General features: G+C 43.1%; 2 protein-coding genes and 1 non-coding gene across 3 annotated transcripts; 2 read left to right on the top strand and 1 right to left on the bottom strand.

The window, feature by feature from the left end:
- The first annotated feature begins 2,193 nt into the window (after window positions 1-2,193).
- Window positions 2,194-11,178, top strand: Mak16 (MAK16 homolog). Its single transcript, XM_059244276.1, has 10 exons — window positions 2,194-2,301; window positions 4,684-4,733; window positions 4,811-4,920; window positions 5,003-5,067; window positions 5,245-5,396; window positions 6,411-6,465; window positions 7,458-7,532; window positions 9,109-9,219; window positions 9,655-9,720; window positions 9,893-11,178. Exons 1-10 carry the CDS (start codon window positions 2,287-2,289, stop codon window positions 10,091-10,093), a joined length of 900 nt encoding a protein of 299 aa, XP_059100259.1. The 5' UTR covers window positions 2,194-2,286; the 3' UTR covers window positions 10,094-11,178.
- Tti2 (TELO2 interacting protein 2) lies at window positions 10,602-19,734 on the bottom strand. Its single transcript, XM_059244275.1, has 7 exons — window positions 18,893-19,734; window positions 16,872-17,058; window positions 16,201-16,293; window positions 14,638-14,825; window positions 14,418-14,561; window positions 12,170-12,332; window positions 10,602-10,774 (listed from the first exon to the last, which is right to left on the bottom strand). The coding sequence occupies exons 1-7, from the start codon at window positions 19,543-19,545 to the stop codon at window positions 10,673-10,675; spliced, it is 1,530 nt and encodes a 509-aa protein (XP_059100258.1). The 5' UTR covers window positions 19,546-19,734; the 3' UTR covers window positions 10,602-10,672.
- A 538-nt stretch (window positions 19,735-20,272) lies between these two features.
- On the top strand, window positions 20,273-20,377 carry LOC131894799 (small nucleolar RNA U13). The gene has a single exon (XR_009375028.1). It is a non-coding gene; the product is annotated as a small nucleolar RNA U13 (small nucleolar RNA).
- Window positions 20,378-20,910: the final 533 nt, after the last annotated feature.

The raw sequence follows: 20,910 nt of genomic DNA, 5'->3' as shown, positions 1-20,910 counted from the left end.
TCGATATCATAAAGGCTATACACGACAATCCTGTAGTCAACATCATCCTATGTGTAGACAAATTCAAGGCAATTCCTTTGAAATCAGAAACAAAACAGAGATGTCCACTGTCTCCGCATCTGTTCAATATAGGCTCAAAATCTTAACTAGAGCATAAGACAAGGGAAAGAAATAATCAGGACACAAGTAGGAAAATAAGTGAAAATACCTCTATGCATAGACGATACTGTTCTATGTAGGAGACCTAAGGACTACACAAGAATCCCCTAGAACTAAATAAGACATTCAGCAAATTAGCAGAATATGAAATCAGCCTGAAAAACTCAATAGCCTTTCTATAAATCAACAACAAATATACTGAGGAGAAAATGAGGGAAACACTCCCCTTCACAATAGCACCAATAATAAAATAAAATACTGGGGCTAGAGAGATGGCTCAGAGGTTAAGAGCACTGGCTGTTCTTCCAGAGGTCCTGAGTTCAATTCCCAGCAGCCACATGATGGTTCACAACCATCTGTAATGAAATCTGGTACCCTCTTCCGGCCTGCAGAGATACAGGCAGAACACTGTATACATAATAAATAAATAAAATTTAAAAAATAAAATAAAATACCTCATAGTAAACCTAACCAAGGAGAGGAGGAATCTCTATGATGAAAACTTTAAAACTGAGAAAGGAAATCCAGGAAAACACTAAGTGCTAGAGGAACCTCTCATGCTCATAGGCTAGAAGACTATTAGAAAAAAATGACCATCCTACCAAAAGCAATGTATGGCTCGAATATAGTCTTTTTTTAAATAATTTTTATAATTTATCTTGCAAAGCTGCACAGAGAAACCCTGTCTCGAAAAACCAAAAAAAAAAAAAATTTATCTTTATTTTATGTGCACTGGTGTATGCATGTATGTCTGTGAGGGTGTCAGATCTTAGAGTTACAGACAGTTGTGAGCTGCCATGTGGGTGCTGGGAATTGAACCCGGGTCCTCTGGTAGAGCAGTTGGTGCTCTTAACCACTGAGCCATTACTCCAGCCCTCGAATATAGTCTTAATCAAAATCTCCATGGTAGTCTTCACAGAAGTAGAAAACCAATCATAAAATCCATACGGAAACACAAAATTCCCTGGATAGCCCAGGCAATCCTAAGCAAAAAAGAATAATGGGGCAGGCATTACCATATCTTATTTAAAAACATCACATTTATTTATTTATTTATTGTTGTAGGGATGGGACACATGCACGCCTCAGTGGTTTTGTGTCTATAGTGGGGGATGGGGAAGGACAACCTGTAGGAGTTAATTCTCTCCCTCCATTACATGGGGATCAAACTCAGGTCATCAAAGCACTTGTACCCACTGAGTCCAGTGATGAGATTCTTTCTCATCACTAGCTGGTTCAAGTAAGCAGCCATGTTAAGAAATCCCATGTAAGCTGGGTGTGGGGGCCCATGTCTTTAATCCCAGCAGTTGGGAGGCAGAGGCTGGTGAATCTCTGTGAGTTTGAGGCTGAGACTGGGACAGCCAAGGCTACAGAGAAACACTGTCTTGAAAAACAAAACAAAACAACAATCCCACGTGGCAGGGAGCTGCAGTCAGGTTCTTAGGCCTGAGGAAAAACCATGGCTGTGGCTCACAAAACTGTGGGCCCAGCACAAGCACTTAGACAAACCATTAATACAGAGGACCATGCCGGGCGGTGGTGGTGCTCGCCTTTAATCCCAGCATTCAGGAGGCAGAGGCAGGTGGATCTCTGTGAGTTCGAGGCCAGCCTGGGCTACCAAGTGAGTTCCAGGACAGGCACCAAAACTACACAGAAAAACCCTGTCTCAAGAAAAAGAAGAAAAAAGAAAAGAAAAGAAGTGGGATGGCGTGAGCATTAAAGTCCCCGCGCGTGCACAATGGGGGGTCGGGAGCGCGCCTTCCATTAGGACAAACGAGTCCAGCTTTTCAGAGGCTTGAGGAGAGTCCACCCGAGTAGCCAACGTGGCCTGTCACCGAAGAAGACGCTGGGCTCTTGGAGCGCTCCAAAAACAATGCAAGACACACGAGCGCCGCTGCCTGCGTCCCTATGGCAAGGGACGCGGGAGGCGGCGAGCACGCCCAGGACAAGACGAGCGCTCGGGCGCGGGAGCGCGCACGCTCAGCCATTCGGAGACGTCACGGGCTTCCGCGAGATCGAGACTTTCTCGCGATAGGTTAGGCCAGGCTCTCCGGAAGTGACTCCCCGGAAGGAGCATGTCCGCTCTCCTGGTCCTGCCTGAACGCGGCGTGCTGACCCTCCGGCACCATGCAGTCGGACGATGTGAGTTCCCTCCCGTGGCTGTGGAGCCCCGGGGTTTGTGAGGGGCGTTTTGCTCATTCGGGACTCAGATCCGCAGACTCAGGTGGCCCGTTCGTCTCCTGTTCTCTCGGATTGCGAGTCTTCCGGGAGCCCCGTTTTCCCAGTCGAGCTTATCTCAGCGCCCCACTGCGGTGCAAAGGCCGGGACACCCCAGCCTCAGCCCACCGGATCGACTTATTTAGTCCCTGGCCGTAAAGGCCCTTGTGCCGTTGCCAGCGGAATGGCAATTGTCCCGGGATTTGGAAGGCGGGAGAGGTGCGAAGTTTAAAATTCATGTGTAAGGGTCCTGCCCATCCGTGAGCGTTCCTTTTCGGTCTACTTTTTCCGCGTTAGGCTTTTCTTTACCTTCCTCTACTGTCTGAGTCGTAATTTCGGAAGTATCCTACAGGAGTTGTAAATACTTATCAATTCCAGCAGTGTGTAGGCATGGCGGTAATTACTGAGGATTTGGTTGTTAATCAGTCAGACACACACACAAAAAAATTCTGCTTTCATAAGCACTCTGGAGATGGAAAATAAACAGACGAGACTTCGCATGGTAAATGGTTCCACGAAAGAGGAGTAATGGAGAAGAGTGGAAAGGAGAGACCACTGCAGTATGGCCAGTCAGACATTTGAATAAAGACCAAAAAATTGGGAATGAGCCGGCCACTGAAGGAGGGTAGGAATGGTAAAGGTACAAAGATGGGAGATGGGAAAGATGGAATATAGAGGGCACCGATGGGGCTTGTCATGGAACTTGTTACAGGAATCGAGCGGGTGAGAGAGGACAGATGAATTTGATTTGCATGCCAGGGCAAGGTCAGGTAGAATCTTTTTTTTTTTGTTTTCTTTTGTTTTTTTTGAGACAGGTTTTCTCTGTGTAGCTTTGGAGCCTGTCCTGGAACTCGCTTTGGAGACCAGGCTGGCCTCGAACTCACAGAGATCCGCCTGCCTCTGCCTCCCGAGTGCTGGGATTAAAGGTGTGCGCCACCACCGCCCAGCTTCAGGTAGAATCTTGAAGGAAATGTTTTTAAGTCTTTTTAGTGGGAACCAGGAAGAATGTTGTATTCTTTAGAGGGGTGTGGAACTGAGAGTTACATTTTGGTATGTTTATCATTGGGATCCTTTTAGAGATACCAAGTGGGCAGCTGGATGCACAGACAAATCTGGTGCTTAGGAAAGAAGTCAGATGCTTAAAAGCCAATAGCTTGAATGGTATCCCCACTTTCCCATTTCATTTTTTGTTTCCTACCTCCCCCACGAGACACCCCTATTAAATCCCCAACATAGGTTTTATTCTCTGACCCTTCATTTTTTTCCTTTAATTGCTCTAGAGTCTCAGTTCCTCAAGGCAGTCCATCCAAAGACTTCTTTGCTCTCATATACGGCTCTTAAATTGCATCATTTATATACTTTCCCCTAACTAAATATAGTGTTTGAAGGACTGTACTTTCTTTCAGCCAACAAACACTTGAGTGTTTATGATGTCAGGGCTTGGAGCGGTCATTGCTTTTGCCTTAGAATAAAGAACACATTAACTAGGGAGATATGGTAAAAGGTAAAGTTGTGGTAGGTATATCTAAGTATCTAGTACTGTGCAGCCTTTGACAATGGATAATGAACACGTAAAAAGAAAAATTACAAGGTATATGTGATAGGACATTTTTTTTTTTTTTTTTTTTTTTTTTTTGGTTTTTCGAGACAGGGTTTCTCCGTGTAGTTTTGGTACCTGTCCTGGATCTTGCTCTGTAAACCAGGCTAGCCTTGAACTCACAGAGATCCACCTGGCTCTGCCTCCTGAGTGCTGGGATTAAAGGTGTGCCCCACCACCACCACTGGCGTGATATGGCTCATTTTAATACTATACACAGGGGCATACTATAGATGGTAGAACGTATGTATATTCTCAGAAAATAGTTGCCAACTATTAATGAAATTCCGTTGCTAAGTAATAAGCCCTGTAGACTAGGCTGGTCTTGAACTTACAGAGCTCCACCTGCCTCTGCCTCCCAAGTGTGTCACCACCACCAGGCTATATTTAGTTTTTTGTTTTGTTTTGTTTTTGTTTTTTACAAGACTATGTTACTGTGTAAAGGAAATGAGTCAGACCTATTGAAAGAATACTTCTTTTCACTCCCTAAAGACCCAATCCTCATAGAAGCACTGTAGCACTGTGCTAACATGGTTCTCATCATCTTTTTGTTTGTATTTTGGTGGTGCTGGAGACTAAACTGAGGGCTTTGCACATGCTGGGAAGAATTCCACGAGTAAGCACCGTTGCAGCCTGGAGAACATTGTCTCTTTTTATATTAAACAGCATCTTTGGGACCAGAGCAAAAGGGCTTTCACTTTGTTTTGCAGGTTATCTGGAATACACTAGGAAACAGGCAATTTTGCTCTTTCAAAATAAGGTGAGTATATTGTAGCCTAGACTGAAATGCATTTAGTGGCCCCCTTGGTTGTAAACATTTCTCTCCTTGCATCCTAGAACCAAGACTCAGGGCTTTTGCAGAAATGAGTACAGTCTGACAGGGCTGTGCAATCGGTCTTCGTGTCCTCTGGCAAACAGTCAGTATGCCACCATTAAAGAAGAGAAAGGTAGGAAAAGTACACAACGTTTATACGAGCTTCTTCCCGGTCTCCCTGTAAATAATAACACGGCTGTTCAACTTGTCCTTAGGACAGTGCTACCTGTATATGAAGGTTATAGAGCGAGCAGCTTTCCCTCGGCGTCTCTGGGAACGGGTAAGACTCATTGAGAAAACCCAGTGACCACTGGTCAAGAGCAAGAATTCCACAAGCTTCCCTCTTGGCTGGGCCATCTCTAGACTCTGAACCCGTCTTCATGTCCTATGGGTACTGACAATGAAGACCTAACATGATTTACCCTTTCCCGTCATGTTTCCCTTTTCTGTTCCACAGGTCCGTCTTAGTAAAAACTATGAGAAGGCACTGGAACAGATAGATGAAAGTTTAATTTACTGGCCCCGCTTCATCCGACACAAATGCAAGCAGAGGTTTACCAAGATAACCCAGTACCTGATTCGAGTTAGAAAACTTACCCTGAAGCGACGGTAAGGACCACGTTCATTCCTTTACTCATGCCCAGTCTATTGCCGTTTCCTAGACCGTATCACAGACAGTGTTTTCTATTCAATTCAACTGTGACTAATCTGTGATATGCCAAGAAAAGACTTTGGGATAAAGAGGTGTCCAGTGGTTCTGCAGGATTTTTAAAGCAGAGTGTGTGATTATCCTGCCTACCTGGAAATTGTTCAAAATGAAATGGAATGAAAGGTTTCAGAATGCTCTAAAAATGTGATTAACAGGAGTATGAACCACACTCTGGAGTAAAGATGATGTGAGATCCACAGGACTAATAGAATAACTGCTGAAGGAGTGTGAGATGAAGGCCTCTTCATTGAGATTAGCAGAGAATCTCCAAAATCATGTGAACCTTTTTCAGAAAATTCTTTTTTCTTAGTTCATTGAAGCAGTAGTCTTAATGTAGTGAACCTAAAGAAAACAGAAATAACCACATTACAATACATGCTCAAATATCTGAGTTTTATGGCTTGACTTGGTGGCACATGCCTTTAATCCCAGCACTCTGGAGGCAGAGGCCATCCTGGTCTACAGAGCAAGTTACAGGGCAGCCAGGGCTACACAGAGAGACCTTGTCTCTAAAAACAAAAACAAAATGATCTTTTGGTAGAGGGTTAAGGCAACGTCACACCCTGTAGCCCAAGCTGCCCTGGAACTTAATGTGTATCTTCTAAGTCCTTCTGCCTCACCCTTAATGCTAAGCTACTGATGTGAGCCGCAACCTGGGCTCCTGACTTTTCATACCACTCAACTGTAGGTGTGTGTGTTCATGCACGTATGCACATGCACACCACACCTAGAGCCATGCATGTGCTGGGCAGATGTTCTGTCACTGAGCTATACTACCAGCCTGAATATCTAGAAACTTATATCCTATATTTTGCTATATGGTATGGAGCTTAGCCACACAAAAATCAATTCTATTTCTTTAATCTTTAAAGGGAACTTTAATTTTCTAATATAATGTACTTGATTTCTGCTAGGAAGAAACTTGTTCCTTTGAGTAAGAAGGTTGAACGAAGGGAAAAAAGAAGAGAGGTAACATATTGTCCTGATACTGACATAGCTTCTATATTTCCATGTGAGAATGGAGTGGGGTGCATGGGATTCATAATATTGAGTCACTAATGGGGGGTAGTTTATCTTCAGTGACATCTCTTTATTATCTTCAGATTATTATAATTTTCAGTGAAGGCTAAAAATAGATACTCAGGGGTCTTTGTAGGTGTGTGTGTGTGTGTGTGTGTGTAGGTGTTAAATGTATGTAAGCATATATGTGCAGTCTATCAGGGGCTTGTTAGAAATTCAGAATGCTATTGCTAAAGCCATATAATGGAAAACAATGAAAAAGTATTTTCAATAACTATCTAAAATTCTTCAAGTCAAATGTTTCAGAATTTAGAATTTTGACGTTGCCTGTCTCATGTATCACCTTCAGCAGAGTTTAAATGCTGTCTTTAAGTATCCTTATGGCTACTTTGGTTATATTACCCAGAAAATTCAAAGGTTTTGATTGTGAGATTGTTGGTTAGAAAACCAGAAACCAGGACACACTGCTCTGATCTGGGATTGAGCTGCTCTGAAGTAAACTAGGTGGTTTGTTGGACAATGCCATTGAGAAGAAATTACTAGGAAGACTGAAAGTACGGGTCAAGCACTTTACCAACTTGGCCATCTCCCCCGACCCTTCTGACAGTCTTAAATGTATGTAAGCTGTATGTGTAGTCTGTCTGTCAGGGGCTTGTTAGAAATTCAGAATGCTATTGCTAAAGCCATAGGAATTATTTTCACTTTACTTATTTGTTACATTTATGCAAATTATAGAAGGGAATTCTTTAATTGAAAGGTTCCCAAGAGGCTTTGAAAGGGAAAGAAGAAATGTGTCTGGCCAGAGAAGCAAAAGCTTCACTAATGGAAGCAAATAGGAAGTAACCACACTACATCATACTGTTATTAAAAATTGGTAATTATATTTGTACAGGCTAGAAAATGAGTCCTAATGGAATAATGGATTTGTTCTTTTCTTACAGGAAAAAGCATTAATAGCTGCCCAGCTGGACAATGCCATTGAGAAGGAATTACTGGAAAGACTGAAACAAGATACGGTGAGAAAGCTAGTAGTGTTGGGGACAAGTGTTTTCTTAAGTTGTGGTGACATGCTAGGAAATACAGAAAATGCATTTAGTTGGTTGGTTGGTTGGTTGGTTGGTTGGTTAGTTTTTCAAGACAGGGTTTCTCTATATAACAGCACAGCCCTGGCTGTCCTGGAACTTGCTTTGTAGACCAGGCTGGCCTCAAACTCAGAGGTTCATTTGCCTCTGCCTCCCAAGGCATGTGCCACTACTGCCTGGCTAATGCATTTATTTTTAAACATGTCACAAATAGCCTTCCTACCCCAATTTGTCCATGGATTAAAACAAATTCACATAGGTCTGTCTTCCTGGTGAGACTTTTTCCATTTGCCCTTATTTCCAGTTGGTACTTCCAAGCTCAGCAGTTCTGTGTAAAAACATCATAAAAGTCATAGTGTTTTTTCTCCCTGTCCATGCACAGTGTCCAGGGACAGACTTGACTCCAGGCAGCGAAGAATAAAAAGATGGGCAGAAAGCTGGGATTGGATGGACTGGGCTCCTGGATGAGAAACCTAAGCACCTTGGAAGCTCAGCATGTTTACTATATAGAGCTGAACAGGGAGGCAGGCTATGGCATACAGCTGAACAAGGGAATAGGGTTGGTACATGCAGGTAAATAAGGAGGCAGGGTTTATGGCACACAGCTGGACCAAGGAGAAAGGTTTAGGAGCAGTCTCTAGTGGGGGTCTTCATGAATGTTGGGGGAGGCAGAGCTCTCTCTCTATAGTAGACATTTTCTGCACACACCGTCAGCATTTGCACTCAGACCAGAGCACAGCTTTGCCATTCCTTGAGCCTCACCCTGGGAAGAGTGCTTTGCCAATCTTCCATAGGTCTGATGCTCGGGTCCTTGGCATGGCTGTGCCCATGTCATCAGCAAACATTCACTCACTTTGGCACCTCCTCATCTCCCTATAGTTTTATTTTTGTTGTTTTGAGACTGTATCTCACGATATCCCAGATATTCACTATGTAGCAAAAAAAAAAAAAAAAAAGTTTAAATTCTTGATCCTCCTGCCTCCAATCTCCCACATGTTGGATTATAGGTATCCGTCACCATGCAGGTGTGTATGATGTTGGGGATTGAACTCAGGAATTTGTATGTGCTAAACAAGTACTCTGCCAACCAAGCTCCATCCTCAGTCCTGATGCCTAGAGTTTCTGCTTCTATGTGTTACTCTAATCTTTTTAAATGAGTTTTTAGCCTTTTGGCTAAGATCGGTGTCACTTAGAAAGATGGAAAGGTGATTAAAATGTGTTATTTCCCTTTCTAAGTAAAATTAGGTTTGTCCCGATGTGTGTGGTTTCATAAACTAATAACTTTGAAATGACTTGGTTCTCTTCTCCATAGAAGCTATCTATTTAATATCAACCATTGATTGTTAAATGTCATAAACATACTGTGCCTAGGTTGGAAAACTAGAGAAGTATTGTTCATCACAGTTTTCTTATTTAGTCCCTGATGATGAATAATAAGCTTGTAGGGCAAGAGGAACATTGAAAAATGTAACACTCAAGAATAGTTAAAGGCAGTCTGTTTGTTTTTCAGTATGGCGACATCTACAACTTCCCCATCCATGCTTTCGACAAGGCCCTAGAGAAACAGGAAGCAGAGAGTGACTCTGAAGATGAAGAAATGGATGATGAGGAAGATGAAGAGGTGAGTATGGCTTGTCTTGTTTTGAAATGCAGTAATCTTTAGGGTGACACATTTTCATGTAAGTCAGAGGCAGCATTATTTACACCTCCCTTTTGTATCATGTGATCATTAATTGATTTAGCAGAGCTCAGCCAATAAACTATACATTGACTTTTACACCCTTATTTTTTCTTTTAATTATTTTATTTTTATCTCTTTTTTTTTTCCCTTCATTTTCCTTTATTAAGAAATTTTCTGCCAGCACCCAATTGGACTAAGAAAGTCTGCCAGCGCCAGATTTCTTTTAATTTATAAACATTAAACTTGAGAGTAATAGATTTTGGTAGCTGAATATGTAGATAGACTCTGCTTCACTTATTTATGAAAAGAGGTAAAATTAGATGTCTAAACTGGATCTTCATTGTTTTTTCCCTAACCTGGTAACTTTTATTTTAGGATGTGGGGAAAAGAGAGTTTGTAGAAGATGATGAAGTAGATGAGAGTGACCTGAGTGATTTTGAGGTGAGCTCTGTGGGACAGAGATTGTCTTGTGGCCTGCAGTAAAGGAGGGAAGGGAGGGATCTGCACGCATGCGCAGATGTGTTCTCTGGTCTGTTCTGAACTGGCTGAGCAAGGCAGGGAGTGTGGAGAAACCGTGCACTTTCCCTGTCTGACTTCTGTCTCCACCTATTAGGATATGGATAAACTGGATGCTGGCAGCGATGAAGAAAAGGATGATGAATCCTCCAGTGAAGAAGAAGAAGAAGAAAAGGCCCTTACGGCCAGACACAAAGGCAAAGCACCCTTGAAAGGACCTTTGCGGAAAAAACGGGCCTATGTGGAAATAGAGTATGAGCAGGAGACAGAGCCCATGACTAAAGCCAAAACCACATGAGTTCCCTTCATCTTTATCCTGGAAAGTCAACACTTCCGACTGTGTTCTTTTGTGCTGTTTCATACTGTATTTATATTGTTAATATTTATGTCACTTCAGTGGAGCAAAAAATCTGGAGTGAATGGAGAAAAGCCTTATATTGTAAAGAGTATTTTTATAACATGTGCTGTAACAGCTTGAGTCTGAGGAGCCTAACAGATGAGTTCCTGGAGCTAGAATGGCATTGTGGCTGTAAATATTCCTAAATTACAAGTGCCTATTCTCCCCTCCCAGTTTTTACTTAGAAATGTGTTTCTTCATCCTTTTTGGTTTTTTGAGACAGGGTTTCTCTGTGTAGCCTAGGCTGTCCTCGAACTCTCTCTTGTAGACTAGGCTGGCCTCAAACTCAGGCTGAACTCGAACTAGCCTCTGCCTCCTGAGTGCTGGGATTAAAGGCATGTGCCACAAGTGCCTGGCTTCAGTTTTTTGTTCAGTTTCTCTTATAAGGACAAACTGAAGGAAACAAAAGTTCCAACTTAAAGTGTTTAATATAAAAATAGACTTTTCCGTAACTCCATCCATATGATCTGGTTAGTCATCTTAAGTGTCATTGCAGGGAACATCTGCAGAGTTCTGCACTTTCCTGATGCAGCTCACCACTGTGCTGTCTTCACAGGATAGGGCAATTTTAGCCAGAAGACCCTGCAACATGAAACCAAACAGGCATTAACTTTGGTAAAACCTATATCCCCATTGTCTTCTTTTCTTCACATACTCAAAAAATGAGCGTGTAGGGCACTGGGAGAGAGTGCTACCATCAGAACAGGTGTTACTTAAAAACTTAAAAGTAGCCCACTGGCTCTGAAGAGCCTCCTTCATTCTAGCCAGAACAACTCAAGCTGGACCTCTGGCTGGAAAACTACAAACAGTTTTAAGGCCTAACCCTAATGAAATGTTTAAAGGAACTGAAAAACAAACTATATTCCCTTTTGGGGCATGAGTTTCTTCTCATGCTCCATTAAACTTTAGAGATTTCTAATTGTGGTAAAAATGGGAAATTAGTCCTTTAATTATATGTAAATAAATGCACTTGTAGATACCATAAACTACAGTCTTCCGAATTCTGTGGACTATGAAACTGAAGGAAGAATTTCCTGCTGGTAAATTAAGTATTTGGAAACTGGGGAGCTAGCTCAGTGGTATGAGCATGAGGGCCTAAGTTCAGTCCCATGTTTAAAGCCCACGCTTGTCATCAGTGGGCACATACACCAAGTAATCTCAGTACTGGAAGGAAACAAGCAGATCCCCGGGGCCTACTTGGCCCACCAGCCAGCCACGCATGCTTGAAAAGTTCCCAGTCAGAGCATGTCTGAAAGAAAAAGTGGGGAGGGACGGTGCTTAAGGAATGACACCCTCCATTGCATTTACCTGCACATGCACACAAGAATAGGCAAACATCTTAGGGGGGCCACGTTCTGGTATCTCAGTTACAGGATTACTCTGTGGCAGCTTACAGCCTCCTTTCTTTGGGCTTTGTTGGTACCGTTTTTTTAAAGATTTATTTCTTTATTTTATACAGTGTTCTGTCTGCACGCCAGAAGAGGGCACCAGATCACATTACAGATGGTTGTAAGCCAACATGTGGTTGTTGGGAATTGAACTCAGGACCTCTGGAAGAGCAGCCAGGGCTCTTAACCTCTGAGCCATCTCTCCAGCCCTGGTACCTGTTTTAATTCATAGTCTAGAACAGAACTTGGAGGTGTCTCACTAGCACAGTAGGTGTCATGTCAATCTTAGAACTTAAATTTTATAAAATCTTGGTGGCGGGGCTTGTTCTTTCTTACCCTGATATGTCAGTAACATCTGATCCTCTAAGTGGTTTGGAACAGTATTAAAAGAGTTCGGCCCTAGCACCAAAAATAAATAGGGTAAGGCATCGAACAAACAGTCCCAGACTAGAGGGTACAGAGGTGGGGGCCTAACACTCTCCATGTTGATGTCCAAACTTGGCTGGCATACGAGTAGCCAGTGACAATCACTGGGGTTACCTAGGAACAATGAGGCCAACTGAAACCTACTTGCAGACTCCTGCCTTACCTTCACCTGCCCCTGAGAACAGTGGTCCAGGAGAATCAGGCAGTCTGTGGCTTCCTGGAGCAGGGCGCTCTTCGTGGCCTCAGTTGTGAGGCTTGTGTCCCTTGCTACATCACATATCAGTTTCAGAAGAGCCTTTAGCAAGACTACAACTCTGCAGGAAATTCTGGAACCAGGAAGAAAAGCTTCATATTCTAAACTGGAATGTTAAACTTGGACAAGTCTTGGTCCAGACATGGGAAAACTGAAGTCAAATGATGTTTGCCATTGTAGCTCTGCAAACAGGACCAAAGACAAGACTGCAGATTGTGAGCCTCAAAGTTACTTTCTACAGCACCCAGCCTGTGTACACACACTGACTTGCTCAAGAACACTTTCTACCAGTCAGAAGCAGAGACAGGTGGATCTCTGAGTTTCTGAGCAGCCAGGGCTACAGCCAGGCCCTGTCTCAAACAAACAAAAATACCAGAAAACTCAACTTGGTTTCCTGCCAATGCTTGATTCTGTTCAAGGAAACTGCCCTATTATGTATGGACTGAGAATAAGGTGAGCCAAGATCTCTCCTGTTCAAGGCCCCGTAATTTAGACCTGAGAATAAGGTGAGCCAAGATCTCTCCTGTTCCAGGTCCCGTAATTTAGACTTGAGATGAGACAGCCCACAGTCAAGTAACTTAATGCCCGGACATTAAAGTGAGGCTGCAGGTATTGGTCTGTGATTATAATCCCAACACTTAGAACATGGGAGGATCTAGAACTTGAGCTTTACTACAGAAAAACCTTGCCTTAGAGAAATAAGGGTGACTGGTAGTGCTTAAGTGGCAATACGAACTTTCAGTCACTGGCCACTGTGGTGATATTTTGTTGTATGTACTCTAATAAAATTTGCCTGAAGTATCAGAAGACAGAGCCAGCCACTAGATTAAACATAAAGGTCAGGCAGTGGTGGCACACACCTTTAATCCAATCACTTGGGAGGCAGAGATCGTCTGGATCTCTGTGAGTTCAAAGCCACCCTGGACTACAGAAGATTAATCCAGTCTAAAAGAAACAGAGCCAGGCAGTGGTGGGACACACCTGTAATCCCAGCACTTGAGATCTCATGCCTTTGCTACCAGTATTTGGGAAGCACACAAGCTATTAATCCCAGCACTAGGAAGGTTGAGACAGGAAATGATATGGCTGGGTGGACAATCCAATCACTGCTCTGCAAATGGTGAGAGATGTGCCTTGAAGCACTCCATTTTTCAATTAGACTGAGGACCTGTAGGATCAACACAGTTAAACATGCCTATTGAAACACTTCTCTAAGTAGGCTTTTTGGGGAGGAGCGGTGATAAGGATCAAAACCCTTGTGTATAATAGGCAAGTATGCCACCACTTTAGTACACATCAGCCCTAAATAGCCCTTAGTATTTTGATATAAATTATAATTATAATCTGGACAGACCATCTATGTAGTGTGTTGAATGAGAATGGACCCCATAGGCTCATATATTTGAATACTGGGTCCCAGTTGGTGGGACTGTTAGGAGGTGTGGGACTAGGGGTGGGCTTTGAAGTTTTAAAAGCCCATGCCATTTCTAGCTGGCTCTCTCTTCCTTCATCCTCCATGTCTCAAGATGTGAGCTCTGAGTTCGTGCCCCATAGCCATAGCCAGGTTGCCTTCTGTGATGGTCATGGACTCTAACCCTCTGAAACTGTAAGCCCCAAATAAACTTTCTTCTGTAAACTGCCTTGGTCATGGTGTCTTACCACAGCAATAGAAAAGTAAGACAACCTGCAAAGTTTCCCAACTTATGTGACCATAGAATTGTTTGTTGTTGGTTTGTGTGTGAGTTTTTTTGTTTGTTTGTTTTATTTTTTGTCTTTTTGAGAAAGGGTCTTTCTATGTAGCCCAGGGTGACCTGAAACTCATTATATAGATTAGCTGGCCTCAAACCTACAGAGGTCTGCCTGCCTCTGCCTCCTAAGTGCTAGAATTAAAAAAAGGCTGTGCCACAGTGCCCAGCCTTAGAACTTCTAAGGAACAGAAGTGATTTAACTGTCAGAACTTAGAACTACTGGCTGATGAAAGCAGTTCAAATAAGGGGTTCAAATATGAGTATCAGAAGTAGCTGTAATCCTAGAAATGAAGACAGTGAAAAAGATTCAGAAACACTGAATGTCCTGAATATTTTACCCAGACAAGTTCTGAAGAGAAAGTCAACCTAACCATGCCCTTTTAGCACATCTGTCAGCTTGGATGCTATACCTAGGCCAAGTATACTGCATGACAAGTTTCAGGGTTTCCAGTATCTTCAACCTGGTTTCTTCTTCTGGTCCATCATAAACCTCCAGATAACCAATGATAACTTTCTCCAGCCTCTTCAAGTGCCGGACAGTTAGGATCCCCAGCCTAAAAATAAGAGAAAATGTGGTGATAAGAAGTTGAACATGGCACATATGACCAGAGCAGAAGCCCAGGTGCTCACTTCTTCACAAAAGCTGGCAGGTTTCTGGCATAAGTCCTCCGTAAGAGAAGGCGATGCTCTGGCTCCATGTGGGTGAGGATCAGCTGTAGTACGTCATGACAGTGTGTAGTGGCTCGAGCTGCATCTCCCTTCCAGTGCAGAGCTTTCTCTAGGACAGGAAATAAATCTAGGAGGCACAGCAGCACAGCCTACGAAGAAAGAATGGAAAGAAACCACAGTTCATTCATTTGCATTCACAACATTTCTGACTTTTCTAAGATCCTCATTAATCTACTGTCTCTAGGATATGTCACAGAATTCTAAAAGATACCCATAACTAAAGTACAAGGTACATATTACTGCAAATTTTCAAACTTCCTCTCCAGAACTGTTCTTCACTAATCTGTGAAATGGAAAGATTGGCGAGCTCAGGCCTTCCTTAACCCAGGGATCTAGGTCTATTGTCCCTTAGACTCAGTGACACATGATAGTTATGGGCATTTTACATCAATCTGCTCCACGGAATCTAAGATGGTTCAAACTCCTTTATCTGAAGTTATGGTGTCTAGGCTTTCCTTTTTAGCTCTCTGAGGAACTCAGGCTTTTCTAGCTGTCTGATGATTTTAAAAATCTCCTTTCTCCATCATGTTAATAAATTTTCCATCTGAGAGTAACTGGATTCTCAGTACCCAAAACATTAGAGGTAGAGACAGCACAAAACAGAAGCCAGGAGGAGCTGCTGGACACTGTGTTGTGCACCTGCCATCCCAGCACTTAGTAGCCAGGGCCAGTGCAGGTCCCAGGCCAGCCTGGGCTAGAATCAGACTCTTCACAAAAAACAAAAGCAGCAGGTTGAGGAGGCTCAGTACAGGGCACTTTCCTTGCATGTATGAGGATTGGGATTCAATACCAGCACAAAGAAAAACAAGAGGTCCCCACTTTGTGTAGCTTGTTTCTTGTCTTTAGTTTTCTTCTCCCTCCCAAGAAACTACTTTTTACCCTTCATAAACATTATCCCGTCAGTCCCACAGTCTCCTAAAGCCACCCTCAACCTCGCTAGGTGCCTGTTGCTGCTGGTCACACTTTACACCTCTTGTAATATAGCTATTGCTGGACTGCACATACACAGAGATATATGTGTACAGTTATATATTTATATAGAAGTCTTCCAAAGGGTTTCAAGGCAGAAACACTCTGAGTCACTTATTCTTGGAACCTCTATAGACACGTAATAGGTATCAGGTAATGGCTGTTGACTGGGAGAATGACATTAAAGTATCTACACACAAGAGATTTCAAATACATGTGTTGACATGGAGCAGCAGAGAGGAAGAACATTTAACTTAATAAAAACAGACCTACCCCCAAGCGGCATAGGTTAACACTCATAAAGATAAAACCTGGGCCACTCTGAGGATGCTCAGGAGAGTGGATGCCCACTTAACATGGAGATGCTCTCTAGTAGACAGCAGCTTTCAGGTGCTCTCATTTTCCAAGGGGAAAACAGGTCTAAAGCGCTCCTGCTTACATAGTACTACCTTCTCCTGCCGGAACCCAGACAGTTAGGAGTATATCTTACAATACCTGAATGAGGTCGTGCTCTGGCATGTACAAGTGATTAAAAAGGGCATGGTAGAGGACCTGGGCTCTGTTGTACTGCAGCAAATCAGCAGCTGGCTGTAAACACACAAATTATCCAGTTAAAAGTTTCTCAAGAGTGGCAAAATATAGAAAATTTTAAGTTAGATATGGGCATATGGAGAGTCAGTAAACCACTATCTACTTTTGCGTGCCTTTTAAAAGCTCCATAATACAAAAGTCTCCTTCAGTAACACTTTGCACATTTTGGTATGGTTCCTTTTGAGTTCTGATTTTTTTTTTTTTAAACTTGAGACTACCTGTTAATTTCTATATGTATGCTTTGGTTTTGCTTTTGTTTCATTTTTATAATGAAGCATGATCCCATCTCTTTTAAAATTACCCTTTTATTTATTATAATACCAATGAGATACTACTTCTACCAGGTTGGGAGAGAAAGACACATACATTATATATGTATATATGTACACACACACACACATATATATACACACACACACATAATATATGAAGAAAAATATAAATAAGTGAATTAAATGACAACATGAAAAGGAAGTTACTTATAAGACATAAACATAGAGCAAAAATAGATCAGAAATGAAGAGCAGCCATGAGTAACTGTATAATCAGCATAGGCCAGAGCTGAGGCTGCTTACCACATTAACCACAATGTGATGGAGGCACTGGACACCCAGAATTTTATTCTCAGTCTGATAATCATCTGAGATGAGCAAAGATGGAGGAAGTATCTTTTCCAGATGCTGGCTCAGCCAGGGCTGAGTGACTTGTTGCAGAGTCCATGAGAAAACATGTTTGACAGCAGGATTATTCTTCCAAGATTCCCTTCAAGGACACATGAAACCACACTAAGTAAAATGACATGGCATTAGCAAAGGAAACTAGTTAAGCTTAAAAAGAGGTTTTTTTGTCTTTAACAGATTTATACACATATGTATATGCATATACCTATATGCATATATGTATATATATATATCTTTATATAACTTGTTTTTTAAAATACATTTTATGATTTGAATTGAATTAATTTATATAACTTACACTATATACACTTAGCAATTGCCCAAACTCTGGGTAATATAAGCATTTTCAATAAGTAGCAGCCATTCACAACTACAGCTATGTAAAAGACCTGAGGGGTCAGTGGTGGTCATGTTGGTGGATGATATGAAATGTGCTGAGAAGGGAGAGGAGAGTAAAGGTGTCTTACCAGTACAATGTCAAAGCAATAAACAAATCAGTACATGAGCACCAACTTATAGTTTACAAAAGGAGTTTGCACATGACTCAACCTCCTCAAAATAATAACTGTATAATAGGTATATCGCCTTTAATTACAAATAATTAAACAAGACTCATGGAAGCTACCTGACCTAGTCCTACCCGAAACAATACAAAGAAACACTAAATTGTGCACAGTGTTGCACCTCTGTAATCTAAGCATTGAGGAAACGGAGGCAGGAGATCTCTCAAGGTTGAGGCCAACATGGACTATGTAGGGAGCTCAAAGACAGCCTATAAAGTAAGCATGTCTTTTAAAAAAAGAAAGAGGCACTAGTTTGAAAGCCTTTTAGCTCCAAGTTTATTTTGTCTCATCATTCTGGTGCCAGAGACCTGGGGATCTAGCTCAGTTGATAAGGTGCTTGCTTAACATGCACAAAGCCCTGGCTCAATCCAATGGTAAGGCATGCCTGTGGGGCACATATGCAATCTCAGTACTTGCCTGTAAACCCAGCACTTGGAGGCAGGATCAGAAATTCAGGGCCATCATCCCTGGCTCCATGAAAACCTGCCTGAAGGGGCTAGAGAGATTGCTCAGTGCTCAAGAGCATTTGCTGCTCTTCCTAAGGATCCATACTTAGATCTCAGCAACTCTTATCAGGTGGCTCACAATCATCTGTAAGTCCAGCTCCAAGGGATCAGACACTTCTGGCCTCCTCAGGCACATGCACTCTTATGCAGACACACACCTACACATAATTAAAAATAATACCCACCACTCCCCCCCCAAAAAAACAAAAAACAAAAAAACCTGCCTGGAACAGGTGTGACAGCACACACAGAAATTACAGGTTGACTAATCTTTTAGTTCCATGCTGGTCTAGTTTCGGGGTGGCCAAGGCTATACATAGTGAGACCCTATCTCAAAAATAAATAAATAAAAACAAAATTAAAACCTTGCTCAAAACAAAGCAAAACACTAAAAGTAGCAGGTCAAAACCCACAGCAAGTACTTTAATAGCAATCCGATTCAATCCACTTTATAATAATAAAGGGTTTTCATTATTTATTCCAATTATTACTTCTGTATATAATAATCACCCTAATCTAATAATTAAGAGTTATTAGAGTTAGAGGTCTCAATATTTAAATTCAAGCCGAAAGACTGGGTCATTTCCAAATACCCAAGGGTACTTAGCATAAGATACTTGATTCCATATAAATGGGACACAATTTCCATGGCTATTATCAGAATTTCTAACTTCCCAAGGCAGTCGTTCAGTGCAGAAAACGGAGTTTGAAGACTTCAGTTCTAATCTCGAATTTGCTTCTGTCTGGTTATCTTATTTCTAGCAAGTCACAACCGCTCTGGTCCTTGAGAGATCGAATATGCCAACATCTTTACCTGCCAGGTAAGAGTGAGAAGTGCAGTACTCACTTATTCAAATGGGGTTTAAGGAGCCCCAGGACCGCAGCAAAGCTCCCTCGATCGTCCTCATTTTCTCCGCACAGGAATCCTGCCACGGAACTGCACTCAGTCACTCGAAGCAGTAAGGACAGCACCTCATCGGCCACATGCTGAGACCTTGGACTGGTCCATGGCTGCTGCGATCTGTGTGTGGTGGCAAACACGTACATGGGTCCCGCCAAGTGGCGGAGGCCTGTCTTCCACGCGGGGCAGGCGGGAGAACGCTTAGCAGTCTCAACCTTCCCCAGCAGCTTAAGAAACAGCAACCCAGCTTCAGTTGCTTTCTCAGCCACTCCGGAGTGCCCATCGCCTCCATCTACCTTCTCCTTGGGTGGGGCTGCGAACTTCTCCAGGGCTTTCGCCACCTGTCCCAGGATCTCCGGCATCCCCCGGAGCGGCGACTCGCCACTCCTACTCCCCTCAAATAATCTGTCACTCTCGGCGGCTTCTAGTAAAGCACCGAGGTCCTTAAGAATGGCATTTCTTGCGTCGCCCGGTCCGGACTCTCGGCGGCTAAGACCGTGCAGCATCTTGGAGAAGGCATGTTCGAGGGAAGGGGGAGACCCCTCTGCGGCCGGGGAGGGGCCGTCCCGTGGTTTCTCCTCTGCGCTGTCAAGCTTCATTCCTGATCGCACCCGGGTGGGTGGGTTGGTTCCCCCGCGGGGCCGGAGACCAAAGCGGGGAGGGATCTGGAGTCTCAGAGGGAAGATCTCCCCGGGGCTGGGAGTCCCCCAATGGACAGAACTACAACCATGTACGGTGGGACACGCGAGCTTTTTAACCAGTGGGACCCGGTTAAGTGGGTGTAAAAGGGGGCCCTGCTATGGTGAGAGCCTCAAACTCCTACCACGTGAAGGAATTAATCTTTCTGAAGACTCAAGAACAACGACAACAACAACAAAAAGTTAAGTGTTAAAGATAAACTACTGAGCCGTGACACCAACAACGTTCCCGGTACCTAGAGTTCTCCCCGTAGAGCCTCTGTATCCAGCAACTTCCGGCCCCAGGTAACCCTCGTTGCCGTAAAGTGCAAAACTAACTTCCGCCAGGGGAGCCGCAACGCTTCTTTTCACGACTCACGGCCGAAAAGCAACAAACAGCCCGGCGGAGGACGAGTAAAAGGTGGAGCTATGGGGAATATATTTGCATAATTAAGCGTCCGCTCACTAATTTTACTTCTGATTTCATTTTCTCGGGCAGAAACAAGAGAATGCTCACAAAACCTCCCCAGAAGTTTTTAATTGTATGGGATTTGGTGTGTAAAAACCAAATAGATCGGCACTACGCTAGTCACCCTCTGTGAAAACTGGTAGGACTGACTTGATCCTTCCCCACGGAAGCAACACCCTGATCCTTTTTTGGTTCATAAGCGTGATGATTGGGAATTCACGCCCATGCGTGATGTGTGCCGCCCATTAAACCTTGTTACGACATTGGCACATTACCCGTCTGACGTGAACTTAAGAGGATCCACCAGTTTTGTTTTAATCTTAGTTTCAACTCTTTGTTTCTTTAAAGTCGCGCTTGCTGGGTTATTTCTGCTTGGGGTCTATCTTGGGCTCATGTTAGCCTGAAATAGCACAGTTAAGAAAAGTGTCAGAGTTGTGCCTCATACAGGTGCTTTGGTGCATATACTTGTGTTAAGAAAAGTTACCTTGTTATTCTATGCTCATAAGTGTTTTGTCTACACGCCTATCTGTACAACTCGTGCGTGCCTGGTCGGTCCCTGTGGAAGCCAGAAAAGAGTATCTTTGAACTTGAATTTCGGAATGTTTGTCAGCCATGATATGCTCTTCACTGCTGAGCCATCCATCCCTTCAGCTCCGTGGCATGCACTTCTTACTACATTATTTGCAACTACCCTATCTGTGATGCCTGTCTGCTTCCCCACCACCCACCTGTGTGACCTTCCGCAAAAGTGCGATAGCTCAGATCTCTGTGTCTCAACTTCTGTACTGAAGGAGAAATGTAGATAATAATTCTAAGTT

This window comes from Peromyscus eremicus, chromosome 17 (genome assembly GCF_949786415.1).
Source record: "Peromyscus eremicus chromosome 17, PerEre_H2_v1, whole genome shotgun sequence".
Taxonomy (NCBI): Eukaryota; Metazoa; Chordata; class Mammalia; order Rodentia; family Cricetidae; genus Peromyscus; species Peromyscus eremicus.
Note: the sequence above shows the minus strand (reverse complement) of the source record. Positions and strands in the feature narration are given on the sequence as shown.